Source organism: Callorhinus ursinus, unplaced genomic scaffold, assembly GCF_003265705.2.
Source record: "Callorhinus ursinus isolate GAN/ISIS: 27379988/994484 unplaced genomic scaffold, GSC_fseal_2.0 scaffold12, whole genome shotgun sequence".
Lineage (NCBI taxonomy): Eukaryota > Metazoa > Chordata > Mammalia > Carnivora > Otariidae > Callorhinus > Callorhinus ursinus.
In genome coordinates this window covers 75,474,864-75,491,915 of record NW_027397074.1, presented here as the reverse complement: position 1 = coordinate 75,491,915, position 17,052 = coordinate 75,474,864, and the positions used below count along the sequence as shown (strand labels likewise).

The following is a 17,052-nucleotide window of genomic DNA, read 5'->3' as shown; positions in this document are numbered from 1 at the left end:
ATCCCTTCCTGTTCTACAAGGTAAGAAGGGGGTCAGATCATTAGAATGAAGGTTATAGATGACTAAGTTCTTAACTTAAATAATAACTTATTTCCTTTGGTTCTTAATAATTGGTTACAGTCACTAAGGGGAAGTATATGGACAAAATTACTGCATTTATTCTTTTATGAGTGGAGATAAAACTTAGAATACTGGCAGGGGTTTACCTTAAAGATCATTGATTGGTTTCCTTTGCATTCATTTTTGAAGAAAAGATGGAATTGTGCTGAAGTTTAATATGATGGGTACATTTTCCTCTACTTGTCTCATCTGTTTCCCCATTTGCCCTCTACTTATGTTGGTATATTTAGCAAAGGCAAAGAATTGGTGAGAGCCATGACATTTAGACTCTGCTGCCCAGTGTCTTTTTCTTCTGTATTTGGAGTGTGCTCTCTAAGACCTAGAATTTTTATTATGAATCATCTTTGGCTTTTCTCTAATCTCCCTAATTAGAATGTTTTATTCTTGAAGGTAGCAACAAAATCTTTTAACTACCTCTCATAGCACTTAATGCAGCATTGGATACACATTATATACCAATAAATGCAACTGGAAAAAAACAGAACAGAGTTTCCACTGGTCCCTTAAGTTACTCCCTGAAGATGAAAACATTTTTCAGTTGGGAAAATAGTGTTTACCTTTGTCAAGATTCACAATGCACATTATTAGCTTATAAAATTAATTATAAAATTTTACAGCTGAGAAGCCAAACCTGTTTCACTTTATTTAACCCAGTGTTTTCCAAAACTATTTGACCATGGAATATTTTCTGCCACAATACCAATTAAAGTTCAATCAATTGTAGTGTTCTAGGGAGATATACTAAGGGATAGGCTGGTTTGGAATTTTCCCAACTTTTTTAGTAGAATTATATCAAAACAAATCCTCCTCCGGGGATATATTTGTATTTAGTAAATAGTATGTGTGCATGTATGTGTGTGTATGTATATATGTGTGTATATATATATATTTGTATATGTAAGTATATTAAATGTATATTAGTATATTTATTATGTGTAACGTACATATACACACACACAGTGTTCTTCGCTCAGCTGTCCCCAGGTTAGTTATCTTAAAATATAAACTTATTGTGACCCTTTACTACAGTTCTTTTCCTGATTTTAGAATCTCCTTATCTTTCTATATGACCTCAGCATTTGCTCCCATCTTTTCTCCTTCTCTCAATCACAGTGATAGCAGAGAAGTTGAGGCTATGCCTGTTGTCCTGAATTCATGGTTCTTAGCCTTTCTTCATGGCTCAACCGAAGTGACCGTGGCCTCAAACCCACGTCCACTTCCCATTCCATCCCTACATCTTGCGCTTCACCATTGACTGAGTGCCACCCCTTCCAAATTTCTTGCATCCTCCCGGAGCCTCCTGGCAGCTGCCTCTCGCTTCTCGTTTCTTTTTCCTTTACTTTACTCACTGGGAATGTGTAGAAAGCACGTTCTAGGTTATGTGGTTTTGAGGCATTCTCTGCAACTAGAGAAGTATTTGAAAACCTGGGGTTTTAAAGCCTGAAGGACAAAGAGAAGAGAACCGAGTCCAGACACTTGTGACACAGCTGCAATTAGGGAATCCGGGCCAAAGTTCCCAAGGAAAATGAAAAGATCGAGGTAGAAAGGACCCCTTGTAGTCTCTTCTGTCAAGAAAAAAAACCAAAACAAAATACAAAGGAGTTTCAAGAAAGAGGCAGTGGTTATATCCTGAAGGAGAGACTGGAGAATTATCGTTGATTTTGGAGACGAGGAGATAACTAGTGGTTTTTAAAGAAAACCATCTCAGTAGCGTGTCTGGGACAAAACCAGAATGACAAGCAAGTGAGACTTGGTAGATGGCTAAGGAATCCTAAAGACCAGACCCAATTACAGTGTTGGATATCTGTGAATATGCCCTGGTACCATTAATAACACCTTTTTGACATGAAGACTACCTAGTTCTCCTACTTGGCCTGTCTTTTCTAGCCTCCTTTCTTTAAGTATACCATAATTAATAGGTACTCAGCAAGGCTAGATACTACTCTTCTTTTATGTTCTAGGTAGTTTTTCCTCCTAGGGACTGTATCTATGTTCCTGGCTTGGTTTTCACATCCTTCCACATAATTTACAAATGCACTTGACATGTATACTCAGGTCCCTTGCAACAGGCATGCTCCTAAGGAAAGTAGTAGATATACCCGAGGGTTGGTGCATACTTCTGTACTAATTATTTTCTCAATGGTAACCTCTGTAGTTTAATCACTCAGAACCAAGACTTGGCTTGGCTTATCTTGTACCTTATATGAAACCAGGTTTTATTTTATTTTACTTTACTTGGTTAAAATGGATGTGTTGTGAAGGAGGCCTGGAGTTGATGAAATGTTTCTCTAGGTAAGTGATTGATATTTTTAATCTGATTAGTTTAGAATATGAAACTTTTAATTTTGAGTAGGAACAGAGTTTCTATAAAGGCGAGGCCTCCTGATGGATTTATGAAGAAGGCTTGCTGGCTTGAGGCAAGTGAAGAATAATTCCTGAGAGTGTCAGCTATACATTTGACATAAGGCATTCAGCCTTTACCCGGGGAGCATATCCATCACCGTAGAAGCTGTCAGAATTCTGTCAGTATAGTGACAAGGTCCCAGGGAGAATCAGGAATGGAATTTTTTTTTTTTTGACTGATTAGGAGGAGGATATATTAACCCTTAATGGCATTAGTTTGTGCACAAAGTATTATTTCATGTGTAGATATCTCGCATTAATTTGGAAACAAGTTCTTTGGCCTCGCTGCTAGTTCTGTGTCGCTCTGCCTCCTTGCACTTTTAAATAACCCATCTCCCAGCACTGCACCTGGAGCTGGTTGGGTGCCTGTGTTTCTGTGACTTTCAGCAGATTTCTAACCCTCCTTTGAGACCTTCTAAGTCTGCAAAGGGATACATTTGCCATTTCAACATGCAATCATAGAAAAATCACTCATGAGATAGTTTGTGTTCAATGTGTGCTGTCTTCAAAATCCGGCATATATTTCTACTTCCATCATCTCCAGTTTATATTAGACACATTCCAGCGCTCAATCGCTGCCTGTGGCCAGTGGATGCTTCAGCGGACAGTGCAGGTGTGGTCTCTTTGGAACTGGTTAGCACAGTCCTAAGGTGGTCACATAGCGGCTATTGGATGGGCTTGTCTCACCTTTGATCTCTAGGCGGAAAGAAAACTCCCCTAACTCAAGAATGGTCTCAGACCTTCATGTTTATAAACTAGTTGCTTTTTGGCCATGTGGCGATTGTATACGCTTTCCCTTCCGTGGCCACATTGCTACCTGTCCGGCTCCCCATAGCCATCCCTCTGCTTAAGTATTGAAGGGTATGTGAACCAAGACCCCAGAGGCAACCCTCCCCTCCTGATGGCTTCTCAAGGTGTAATGTGATCCCGACCTATCTGGCTCCTGACCTTGCTAACTGGGCTGGATCTGCTGGTCCTCCTTTGACCATGTTAATGTCTATCCGAAGGCCTGGAATTAAACTACTTGGCCATCCACTTCATGCTTATTTCTTGATCACTTGGCCTCCCTAGGTGAGGATACACCCTAAACAGTAGGCATCTCTGTGCCCTGACTTACTACAGCCACCACAGGGAAGAAAGTGGTATTTCCCTTTAACTGACAGTGGCAAGCACATCATTCCAAGCCCCTTTCCTCCCAAAGCCTCAGCTTATCTCAATCTCTCTACCCACCCCCCATCTCCCTCACCTTCTATCTTGATTTCTTTAGGGCTGACTTTAAACATTTCTTTTAACACATGCGACTTGTAAGCTATGAAGTACAAACATAAATTAAAGTATCAAAAGGAAGAATCGTAGTGTACACATTCAAAAGGGACACCCAGGCATTAAATGCTATCTTGATGATCTTTCAGTTCGGAAATGTTAGCCTTGTTTCCTTTTGATTTCTCAATATGCCCATCCTTCACTTTTTGCCAGCATATAAGGCGATGCAACGTATACCTGGTCTGTTCAAAGAAAGTGTCAATTCACTGCTTTTCCCACCCCTCAGCCACCTCTAATGTTAGTACATTGCAGAATGAAAATACTGCTCAGCACGTAACGGGCAAACATTGGGTGATGGCTAGGGTGCCCCACAGACAGGTGGACAGGTGGTGGCAGCACTCACCAGCTGTGGGCAGCACTCACCGGCCAGGCTGCTTGGCTCGGCCTTACAGATCTGGCAGGCCTGCTCTTTCTAACACAAAGGCAGGAAGAAACGTTGCAAACTGGGAAATGATTTCACCCAGTCTAGATCGTTTTCTTCAGTTTTGGTGGAAAAAATGCCAAGTGCTGTGTTTTGCAATTAATTACATTTAACTGAAGGAGTGCTGGATGAGCTGGTGGAGATGAATTGGGTAAATGCGAAAGCCCAGCAAACACAATCCCTGCCACGAACCTGAAGCCCAGGCTTCCCGAAGGAACAGGTTTCTGGTAAGGGAGAGGCCCCGGTAACAGTCTTGGGCCTGAAGATCTTTTATATAGTTTTGCTTTTATAAGGACAGATAGAGGTTATTACTCAAGATCTTTTATGTCTCCTGCTATTGTAGATGTATTTGTTTACATTCTCTCTCTCTCTCTCTCTCTCTCTCCCCCCCTCTCTCTTTCTTTCTCTTTCTCTTTGTAGTGCTTTTCTGCTTCAGTAGAGCTTGGCTTTTCTGTTTTGGATAGTCTCTGAAGACTTTGTGATTGATGGCAGTCAAAGGTGGCATTGATTTGTGACCCTGAGGTTCAGCTTTAAGTGGAGAGGCAGGAAGAGGGCATTTTGCTACTTGGAAACTGGACCTTCATAGAGGAAGTGAAGAGGAAGAAAAATAAACCTTAATCATAGCAGCTAATGTTAATTAAGCATTTCCTGTTGTAAGGCATATGCTGTCATGTCTACATGTCATTTAACTGATAACATAACCCTAAGAGTCTTAGGAACTTGGAGAGATTGAGTGGCTTACTTAAATTTGCCCAGCCAGTGTGTGATGGGCTCTGTTTCCCTCTTCAGCCCTACCTTCTGTTGCCTTTGGAGGAAGCTGGTGTTGAGTCATATATCTCTTGGATGAGAAAAACTCTTAAGGATGGTTCAAAGAAACAGACCCACCTCTGCCAAAGAACTATTATTAGTTTAACACTGATGGCATTTGAGAGAATTTCACGACACATCTTGGCTATGAAAGGCAGGTGACATCTGATGACTCCAGGGTTATGTGATGATGGAATACTAAACCTACCTGATTGTATTCAGGGAAAAATGGTATATTTGGCCATTGGAAAAAGAAGGTAGAATATATTTATGTGGTTCTTAAATCAATTGCTAAGAAAGGGGAAGGTCCTTTCATTCAAATCAGTTATACATTTTCCTTTTCTGCTTAGGCCAAGTGTGAGAGAAAGAGAGAGGGTGAGAAGTCCAGGTGTCCTGAGGCTCCTGCCTCCCATGGCACAGGATCACATGGATTCTTGGTCACTTTCTTTGAGAAAACAGGAACCCCTTCAGAAAGTTTGAATGAAGGCTATTATACTGATTAAAGGATTATTGGAAGATACCTCATCAATTCATGGGAGTTACAGGACACTCATTTCAGTCATTTGAAACGTATTTGTATTTCCTGCACTGTGGACTAATCCCCTAACCTTCCCATCCACCTTGGTATTAGCGTTCTTCCTGCAATCTGGAAGTTTTCTTTGCAGGCTTCTCTTTGGAGGAAGTTATTCTGTTGTGTTTTGTCTTTGCCTTTACTTTGTCTCCCTCCTTTTATTATTCCTTCCTCATCGTTTGCATGGTTTCCAGGACTCTGTGACTTGAGTGGGTTTTCTCTAGGTGACTCAGGCACCCATCCTGGGGATATGTCCCATGTTGGAGGTCTGTCAGTGAGCCAGTGGGAAGGTGGGCCCACCAAGAGGCTTCCTCCTTCCAGCTTCAACGGCTCTCCACTGTCTTTGGGCTATGGCCTTGGGCAGGGCTCCTTCACGCTCTTTTCCAGCTTCTCTCCTACTGGACAACAGGGAGCCTCATTCATACATGGCCTCCTGCCGGGAGGTGTGACCTTTTACTCCCTATTATCAGACAGAAGCTGAACTCCTGGCTTTATCGGCTTGCCATTTTGTGTTTGGTTTGCTTCTGGTCCCTGAAGATTTATTTTTCCTATCATTGTGCCTAGAGTGCAGTGGGTATTGGAAATGTGAACACATGGCATTATCTTTACCAGGAAAAGAGAGACCTGTTTCACCTGAGCATAAGAAAAAATTTTCGAATTTAAATCCACCTGAAAGAAAGTAGACTGACTTGTGAGTACAATTCGTAAGGGGGAGACTGAGGGTTCATCTCTTGGAGGAGTTCTAAAGAGACTACCTTCTTTATAGGAGATGTTGGATTCCATTTCCACTGAGTTCCATTGTGTCTCTGAGAGTCTCTGGGTCTATGCAGGGCTGTTTGCATCTGTAGTCGGTGATCCCTGATTGCTGGGGTTGCTGAGTTTTCATGTCTTGTCGTAGTTTATTAGAGGGGATCTACTTCTGTGTGCAGTTTGTGTTTTTAGCAGCACAGGGCTAACAAAGGCATCAGAACTCTTTAGCATCTGACCTACACTTCAACAGCAAGACTTGTTAATACCATCTGTAAAAACTAAGAACATGTGGGGTCAGAATCTAAGGAGTCATCTAGGAGTGACTTGTCCAGTTTGAGGGGGTAGAGGGACTTCTGGATACTTCTTTAGATCTGGAGTTTTAGTTCATCGTATTGGGTGACCATGGTGGTATGCCTTTCTAGAAGGTAAATGCAATTTTAGGCTTCTTGATGCATGGGCAAGTTTTACATCCTGGGAAGAAATATTGTGGTGGAGAAACGATGGAATCTTTAAATGGAATCAAGAGACCCGATATGATTCTGATACTGACACTCCTCGTTATTTAGTCTTGAGAAAATTTCATGACCTCTTTGCACCTAAGTTAATAAATATGCAAATTAACTGAATTTGATTGAGCAATTTCTAAGGTTTCTCCAGCATTCCAAAGATTCCAAAAGTACATACCGCTGTCTCCAGCATGATCAGGCAATATCCAGAATGGGATTTAGGTCTTTATTTAAAGGCTCCCTGCACCAGAGTGGCTAAGAGGTTAGCCTTGGTGTTTGGCATCCGTGACTTTGAATGCCGGCTGTACTGCATAAATGATAGGATATTAAGGAGGTCATTGAATCTTCCAAGTTTTGCCTTCCTTACTGATAAAATGGAGAGGAGAATTATTCCTACCTTACAGAATTGTTTTGAACCTTAATAATATAATTACAGAACTTTGCTCAGGGATCAGCACCTAGAAAGCAATGGTATATCCCTCTCTTTGTTCATTATAAGCTCCTTGAAAGCAGCCATCTACCTTACTTATCTTAGCCCAGCTCATTCATCTTATTTCAGTTGCTTAGTTCTGTGTTTTATATGTAGTAGTGTTCAATAAATGTACTGTTAAAGTACAGTTTAAAAAAAGATTTTAAATAGGACTCATACAAATATAGAATAAATAAATGCATGTCAAATTTATTTAGCTATTTAATGAAGGAACCAGCAAGAGGATAAAGTTGATTTATTGGAGAAATAGAGGAAAAGGATTATGTAGTTTATACCAAAATAATTTTTCTATATTTGAGACATAATTGGTTTATCGCCTTATGGGGGAATAAAACCAAACCTTTAACATAATCTTCTATTGTCGACACTTGTATCTCCACAGGACAGAAATCTTCCTGTTAACCTGCAGTCATAAAGTTCTTAGGCCTGTGAAACACTACTTTAGTATGACATTGTGAGGATATGCAAGTTTCTTTTTGCTATTTCCAAGTTTGGGGTGAAAATTCTAAATAGTCACAAGACCAAACCTAAAGTATTATTTATCTTAGAAAAAGATTGAGTGGGAATATGATTCTAGTATATAAGTATCTATTTTCTGCCTCAACTTATAATAAGTACTAGGACCATCCATAATTATGTTTTCTTAATGTTTCATTAAGAAGAATATAGGGATATTTAGGAAAATGCTACTAATTTCTATGATGATGCTTTGGAGGGTAACCATTTAATGAATGCTTACAGGGACTATATCAAGGGCTTTATATACATTTTAATTTAATCTGTAAACAATCTTGTGAGGTAGGCATTATCTCCATTTTGAAAATCAGGTAAATAAATCTCGGTGAGGTTAAATAAGATTATGTAGCCAATCTGAGCCAGAATTGAAATTCAGTCTGATTCTGAGTCTTGTATTGTCTCCAGTGCCTATGTTATAAACCTCCCTAAAAATTGTAAACTGTTCTAAATTTTAAGGTAGATCTCAAGTTAAACATACAGATGAGTGGGTCTAGTTTTGCTTACATGACTGCAGACGCAAAACGGTCCTTCTCCCTACAAGAGACTTGCCATTTTGCAACTGCTTCAGATAAGTGGTCTGTTTCCTGGCCATGAGATTAAAACATATATGTTTTAAAGAAAAATCAAACCATTTCATTTGCTGTTTAAAGCTTTCTTCTCTCAGGTTGTCTTTGTCACTTATCTATCTTTCTTGTGTCTCTTCTGGCCCCCGAAATGTCTGTAGGTGGGCTGGATCCTTTCTATTCTGGATGAACTGCAGCTGAGCCCTCAGCCTCCCGTCGGGGTCCTTCCTCTGGGGACTGGGAATGACCTGGCTCGAACTCTCAACTGGGGAGGGGTAAGAACTGCTCTCAGGGGCTGCCTGGACCGTCAGGCAGAAGGAGCCGTGAACCCACAGATGTTCTAATGGAAGGGCAATATGCTACTGTTGTCCAAAGAATAAGTTAGAATTGAGGATCAGGGTGCCCATGCATCACGATTTCATCTGGGATCTTTTTCAGTTTAAACTTAGAATCATCTAGAGAAGAAAGTGTGGTGTAAAAATGGGGGTTAGTATATAGGCCTGGGGCTTCTTGAGGTATCCATTGAGAGGCAGTTGGGTGGGTTGGCCTCAAGTCTTCATGTAAAGACCTGATTGATCTTGACCCTTAGCCCCTGGTCAGAATAGCAAATCTGGTTCAGATCATAATCCTTACTTTGGGGGAGTTATGGCTTTTCTGGAGCATTTTGTTTTTCTGGTTGGTGTCATCATGGCTTTGTTATACAGGTAGCCAGCTATCCTTTCCACCAGAGAGCCAACTTTAGGCAAGCTTAGTGAAAGAAGTTTACCTGTCACTAACCAGCCATTTTATTAATTTTTTCTTACAGTGTTAAGATAGTAAGAAGGCACAATTTGCCTACATATGCGGCCCCACCAGCTTTTTATCTATTCATAGGAGAGATTGGGCTGGGCTCCATGAAAATTATCTTCAGCTATTAGCAGATATTAATTTGACCTTTGTGTGAATTAACCTCCCTTGGGTGATAATTATCTTCGGATATTAGCAGATATTCATTCGGTATTGGGTGAATTAACCTCCTACAGGTCTTTTTTATTTTTTCAAGTGGGCATAGTAGAAATGATAATACATTAGTTGCTTCATGTGAATATGTTTATCACTGTTAACTCTTCTCCTCCACATCAGTGACTTGACTATCCTTAATAATCATGCTGCCAATAACACATGCTTAAGGAGTAAGTGGTTGCCTAATAGGGCAGTGCCTCAGACAGACTTGCCTTAGCAGTGTCCCTCTACAAGGTTAGGAGAGGTGAATGAGGTGGAAGGTTAATAGAAAAAGTTGTCTATCCTCTGCCACCATGATTCTTTTCCTCCTCTTCCATATACACTTGTTCTCTGTATCTGTCAGATTCCTCTAGTAGGAGGCCTGGGGAGTCCTGTTTTCATTTTGACAGAAGCGACCCTCCAGCATGGCCCTCAAATGCCTACCAGTGACTGTTGGTTCTTGGTGCTGGTGAAAATTACTCCTCACCTCAAACCAGTTAGAGCAGTATTTCTATGCACAATACCTGGGACTGTTGTCTTAGATTCCAAGTACTGCAAGGAAACCGGTCTACTTGCCCAGCCTTGCTAATTGCAAAATGAATAGAGAGCTATAGCAAAAGGGCTCTTGCTTGCATGAAATGCCTTTGGTTAATCTGTTCACTGCTCCAGGCAGCAATGCATATATTCTTTGATTCCTTAGGGCTACACTGATGAACCCGTCTCTAAGATCCTTTGCCAAGTGGAAGATGGGACAATTGTACAGCTAGATCGCTGGAACCTCCATGTGGAAAGAAACCCAGACTTGCCTCCAGAAGAACTTGAAGATGGCGTCTGTAAGGTGAGAGAGTTCTTTCTTCCACAGAAGGGAAGCCTGGAGCATGTACCTGAGCCACAGGAAATACACTCCTGGCTGGAGAATCATATGCTGACTGCTTCCTATGAGATCACAGAATGATGTTTGAGTTTATGGCTACTAGGCCTACAAGTGTAACACTACTCCGTGATTCTGCCCCACAGACTTCCTACCTGCTTCCAGAGCTCAGGGAGCTGTTCTTCATCCTCAACTTCCACACCAGAAAGAACGTATTCATTTTCTAATCTTTCAAGCACTGCAAACTCATAACCCATGAGAAGGTGAAAAATACGAATGTTCTGAAGCATTAGGCATATGGTCTTTCAATGGAAAGATAACCTCCTGAGATTTGTAGTCTCCTACTAAATATCTCTTATGTGTAGGAAGTGACACTTAACTAAGTCAGTTTCATCACTGGGTTGGGACTTGAAGATGCCTAAATAAATATTTTGACTTAGTATTTTTCCTTCAGTGATTGAGCTTTCATTTCCACCCAAGACAAATCAAGAGACCAATTATACATACATTAGTGCAGAGTCTCAGCAGAACATTTGGTTCTAAGTTCTGATCTCAATTTCAGATAAATCTGACACGTTGCCAAGTAGCCATTTCCTGCATATTACTTTCCATTTTTCTTCTGTGATAGTGTTTTCAAAGTTTTGCATGCATAAGAACATTCATGTGCAGATTATGGGGCCCAGTCCCCATTGATTCTGATCAAGTAAATGCAGGGTTAAGGCCCTGGATCTGTACCTTAAATGGCATCCTGGGGCGCCTGGGTGGCTCAGTTGTTGAGCGTCTGCTTTTGGCTTGGGACATGATCCCAGGGTCCTGAGATTGAGCCCCACATCGGGCTCCCTACTCTGCCGGAAGCCTGCTTCTCCCTCTCCCTCTGCCCCTGCTTGTGTTCCCTCTCTCGCTGTGTCTTTCTCTCTCTGTGTCAAATAAATAAATAAAATCTTTTAAAAGATTTTAAAAGGGACACCTGGGTGGCTCAGTCGGTTAAGCGGCTGCCTTCGGCTCAGGTCGTGGTCCCAGGGTCCTGGGACCGAGTCCCACATCAGGCTCCTTGCTTAGCGGGGAGCCTGCTTCTCCCTCTGCCTCTGCCTCTCCCCCTACTTGTGCTCTGTCTCTCTCTGACAGATAAATAAAATCTTTAAAAAAAATCTTTTAAAAATAATAATAAAATAAATGGCATCCCTGCTTTATTGGATTATGCCATTGAGTGAGCCAACATTGTCATGGGCGTTTTCACTTTAAAATAAATTGAACCAGATATCCTTCTAAACCAAACCAAAACCAGTTATTCATTAGCAGCATGATCCTGACCGATTATGATAAACACTCAAGTTTATTATTTGGCTAAAATAGATTAAAACATGTTTTATCTTGTCTTCACATTTTTTCCCCTAAACAATAATCCAGAAATCACAAGGTTTCTGTTAGGTATCGTGACTGCTCAGTAGATTTGCATTTATAATGTCACAGTGTTGTTTGAAACCACAGTTATCATCTTGGGATATACTTCTTTCTGATGTGTTCGACCCACAGAAACTGGGTAGGATATAGTCAAAGTGAAAAGAATTATACCATATGGAAATTTTAAGGTCCTTTCCCCACCAAACTTAGAATGCTTAGGCGCGGGGCGCCTGGGTGGCTCAGTCGTTAAGCGTCTGCCTTCGGCTCAGGTCATGATCCCAGGGTCCTGGGATCGAGCCCCGCATCGGGCTCCCCGCTCTGCGGGAAGCCTGCCTCTCCCTCTCCCACTCCCCCTGCTTGTGTTCTCTCTCTCACTGTGTCTTTCACTGTCGGATAAATAAAATCTTTAAAAAAAAAAAAAAAAAAGAATGCTTAGGCGCTCAGTAGAAATCTCTATTTAAATCTCTTCCCAACAGCTTAAGAAATGGAAAGACTCCTTGGTACAGCCAGGGAACATTAATCCAGATAATTAAAGGGCTTTGAAAAATTGGATTTTTGAGGAGATATGTAGGAAATTGGGCAATTTTTCCTGGAAAATATGAATAAGAACTTAATAACAGACTAAATTGGGATATTATTTAGGGGATGGTGACCAAATGTTCTAAAGCTATCAGTGAATGCTAAGACATGGGTTAGAATTGTAGCCAAGAAAACATAAATGGTAGGGATGAACATATCTGTGCTTTTGGCAAGATCACCAACCCTTGCTGTCATTACTAAGGCTTGGTATTTTGTTAAAGTGCAGGAACTGGACATTCTCAAATATGAAACCAGGAGAATGAGACATGATTTTGGCATTGTTCTGTGTTTAGTTTCTCTCCTGTTCTCCAGTCAGTTGTAAACATTTCTAAAGGGGGCTGATTTGACCTCCGAATTCATGATAAGCTCTGACTTAGGGCCTCCATGGAGGGTTCATTCCTTATTTCCATTGGAAACTAAGGCCATCCGTTTTCTTTTCTTCTGTATTAACATCTCTCTGTTACTCTCCCTCTCATTTCATTTCTCTCTTAATGGGTTGAGGTCCTCACTCTAGTCAAACAAAATCTTACTAGTCAAGGCGCATATGAAACCCTGTAATAAACTTACTTTTGAGATCTTGAGGGTTAAACACGTACTTCTAACAGAAGAGAAGTAGATTTCTATCTGGAGGCTAAGCCTGATAATTATCTGGAAACATTATCCAAGCTGAGATGAAATTGCTTCTCTATTTAGTTTAATATTTACCTTCCAACCTGAGTTGCAGAAGGGAAAATGGAAGAGCCACAATTTCCTCTCTAGCATTTTCCATGTGCTTTTCTCATTGTTCTAACATTGAAGCCTTAAAAGCACATGAATTTTGCAGTTCTGATGAAGGATTTTAGGTTGCATAGTCCTCTCCTTTACTAAGCTTGCAGTGGTAACAGCCAGGGACCCAGAGGACTCTAGGAAGGCTTGTGTGTGTACCCGCATCTATGTCTACATATTTCATGGTCATATTAAAGATACAAGGTCTGATAGACTAAATCAAAATTTGAATAATACTGACAAATATGTATATACACATATATATTTTTTTCCCTTGTAGATCAGGGGTAGCCAAATGTTTCCCTCTGCCCTATTGCTTATGACTTACGTCAAAAATATATTTTAAAAAATGGAAGGGTAAACATATTAAATATTATTCATTTGGAGTTGCAATATTAATATGCTGGACATAAATTCTCAAAAGGTATATTCACTGATTAGCTTACACATGATCCTTCCATTCGAATTGACTTTCTAAGTTTGCTTAGTGAGTCATTCTTTGTAACTTTTGGGCATGTGCTTCCCTCAGCTAAAATGGGCTCTCTTATTAATATCCACAAGAATAGTTCCCATTTAATAATTTGTATTTGCATCACTTGTTTCCTATACTACTTAAAATTCTTGGGAGTGTTATTTGATTTGAGCTTTCACTAATGAATTCAAAAATCCCCTGTTCCTTCTCAGCAAACACCTTCTGCCTCGGGCTGTGACTTATCTCTTTCCCAGGGACTGCCTGAGAGAAGGTGTCTTGGTGTTAGGCTTCATTTTATTCTTTCTGCCTGGTTACGCACCACTTCACCTCTACTTTGTTCCTCATTGCAGCTTCCTCTGAATGTTTTCAATAATTACTTCAGCCTTGGATTTGATGCCCACGTCACACTGGAGTTCCATGAATCCAGAGGTGAGGATAACATCCCATTCCCATCTCCCAGGGAGGAAGTTTCCAGCAGGTGTTTTGCATGTTCCCTTCTGTTTGCATATCACTTAAGTATATTGACAGTGTGCATCAGTGTTGTTCATTTTAACTTTTGTGAAGACCCTGGGAGCTAGACAAGATAGGAACTTGTTACAGATAGGACCCTGAGACCTAGTTGTTTAGGGTCTCAGAGATGTAAAGGATGACACCAGATGGATGTTCCAGGTCTCAGACTGCTAATTTTTAAGTTTGACTAGAAACTTTGAGGTTAGTGAACTACTAGGAAGTGATAAAGTTTCTTTCATTTGAGTCATTAGGATATTTACAGCTTCTTGAACCACCGATTGTTAAAGTCCAGCACTTTATAAACCAGGGCCATTGAAATCTGGCAACAAAAACATACAAGTCCTCCCTGGGTGCAGAAAAGAGACAGCAGTCATCTTAGAACAGTAGGGGAGCTGATCGGTGATTTAGGTGGAAAGAAAGGGTGGTGATTGGATTGGGGGTGGAGGTACTGGGAATGCCCATCGGATAAGCTAGAGGGGTGAATGAGAGCCAGTGTCATGTCAAGGGCCAAAAGAGATGGTGGCAAGATTGGGGAACAAAACCATTTTTGAAAGAAATAAGATGAAATAATGGCATGCAGTTCTATACTGCATCACAACGTTTCTTCTGCCATTCAGAGCTGAGAAAGTTTAGGATCTGGGCTTAGGTTTTGAAGCCCCAGTCTTCTGTGTTCATGCTCACTCACCTGGTGTCTCTTCATCCTCAAAATCTCTTATTAATGTAACTATATACATCTGTGTCTTTGCCTGTATCTACCTCTGTACCTAGTCTCTTGTGAATGTTAATATATAACCAAAATCATGCCAGGCAGTAGGTTAGTGAGTGTGTTGTGAGATAAAAGTCTATACATGAGAGGATTATTTTACGTCTTTTCCTCCAGATTCTTCAAGAGCAGCAGTGGTTTTAACTCCTGGAATTTGAAGTAGAGACCTAAAAGTTAGAATTCAAATGTCCAGATTCTAGTAATAACACAGAGGAAATTCTGATAACACTTTTATGCACTAAAGGTCAAGAGTGGAGTAGTAGGATTAAGGGTGTTAGAATACAAAATATAAGTGAAGTCCAAACCTGTAATTCTCTTACTGGGATCAGCAATTTTGGTAGGCTTTGCCTTCCTGCTTTCATAAGGCTTTGAGGGTCAAAAGCTGTGTCAAATAAAAGCAGTACTCAGCAAAATACTCTCCATCCTCCATCCATGTCGATGTAAATGGTATGTTGGCTAATTGAATTTAAATTAAATAATAAAATAAAATAAAAGTGATGCTGATCAAAGAGAAAGCCATAGTTTGACTTTTCCCTCTGAAAGGCTGGTTGATAACAGAACCACAAATATCAAATACCCAGATCAGAAACACCATCACCCTCCCATTTCACTGCCATGGACAGCTCTTAGAGGTAGATATTCAGGGAGTCCTACTTTAGGGCCCACATTTATGGTCTGTTGGTCTCCCTATATTTTAGGAGACTTAATTTGGGGAAGTAAATGGAGATTACTTTCCTCATTTCTTAACCCATTTTTTCCCCTCATATTCTTCGGGAGACTCTGGCTCTGGGCTTCCTAATAAAATCCTTTAGTTTCTTTTTTTTTTTTTTTAAAGATTTTATTTATTTATTTGAGAGAGAGAGAATGAGAGATAGCACGAGAGGGAAGAGAGTCAGAGGGAGAAGCAGACTCCCTGCTGAGCAGGGAGCCCAATGTGGGACTCGATCCCGGGACTCCAGGATCATGACCTGAGCCAAAGGCAGTCACTTAACCAACTGAGCCACCCAGGCACCCAAAATCCTTTAGTTTCTTAACAATGCTTATAATTATCACCAATGCGTGCATCTTCCAAAATAGACATCCTGGCATGAAAAGAGGCCTAAATGAGTAAGTGGCAGACAATGAGCTCATTCAAGGGAGACTAATATTTTGTCTACTTAATCTGACAATCTCCTAATGATACATTTCCTTGTACTATGATGAAACTTTTGTGTCTCAGAGTGAAGGGAACACAGAGAGACATCAAGGGGAAAAGACCAGGCTTAGAAGAGAATTCTTGAAGAAAAGTGATTTTTTTTTTTAAGTTGTGGGACTATTTCATTTGAAAAGGAATATGCAAACTGTGATATATATATATATGTGTGTGTGTATATATATATATACACACACACACACATACATATACACACACATAGTATAATATATGTGTGATTATAAAACAATTGGTTAAAAGATGCAAAGCATTAGTCTTTGTATAGATTATTGTTGAGGCTTAGTGTAAGTGCTTTCAAGCAGTATGAAATGGAATTGCAGACATTTGGCCTGCAGGTAAGCTAGAGCCCTTGAGGAAAACCAGCCACTGAAGAGCTGATAAGGGAAAACTGATGTTGACTGAGACTAATAGCTGCAATATTCATGAAGATGGTATTTCCAACATTCCAAAATGTTGGAAACAGATCTGGTTGATATGCCTATACCAGAGGTGTGGACTTCTTAGTACCTGTTAATCTATTCACTTTGCATTAATTTATGATGAAAAGTAAAATTACACAAGCTAATTTGGATTTTCCCCATATTTTTACCTGGATAATCAAGAAATCTCAAGCTCACCTGTAACGGGAAAAGATAGTATGGCTGCATTTTCAATAGGGGCAGACTTATTCCTTTTGGTATTAAGTGGCTATTCTCAAGCCAAGAACACTTCAAACTGTTCTCAAATGCAGACACTCACAGTTTGAGACATCATGACAAAACTTGTATCATTTGCCATGAAATACTTAGAGGGTGACCTCATGAGAGCCATTATAAAAAAAGCCTCATGAGAGCCATTATAAAAAAAGCCTCATGAGAGCCATTATAAAAAAATGAGCTTGTATAGAATAACCCCCTATTAGGTATTAATAAAAGGTGTGTGTGTGTGTGTGTGTGTGTGTGTGTGTGTGTACTTAGGGAATTATTCTAATCTATCTATATGAAGGGGGTAATAAATACAAATCTCACTAAGGCAGAATCTTTAAAAA

At 40.3% G+C, this 17,052-nt stretch overlaps 1 protein-coding gene across 11 annotated transcripts in view; it reads left to right on the top strand.

The window, feature by feature from the left end:
* The window catches only part of DGKI (diacylglycerol kinase iota), a 453,062-nt gene that overhangs the window by 237,581 nt on the left and 198,429 nt on the right, over positions 1 to 17,052 (top strand). For all 11 annotated transcript variants that reach the window (XM_073899243.1, XM_073899251.1, XM_025854834.2 and 8 more), the window contains 3 exons: positions 8,632 to 8,745; positions 10,152 to 10,289; positions 13,890 to 13,968. In XM_073899243.1, the coding sequence (XP_073755344.1) occupies positions 8,632 to 8,745; positions 10,152 to 10,289; positions 13,890 to 13,968 (331 nt within the window). The remainder of the gene's footprint in view (positions 1 to 8,631; positions 8,746 to 10,151; positions 10,290 to 13,889; positions 13,969 to 17,052) is intronic.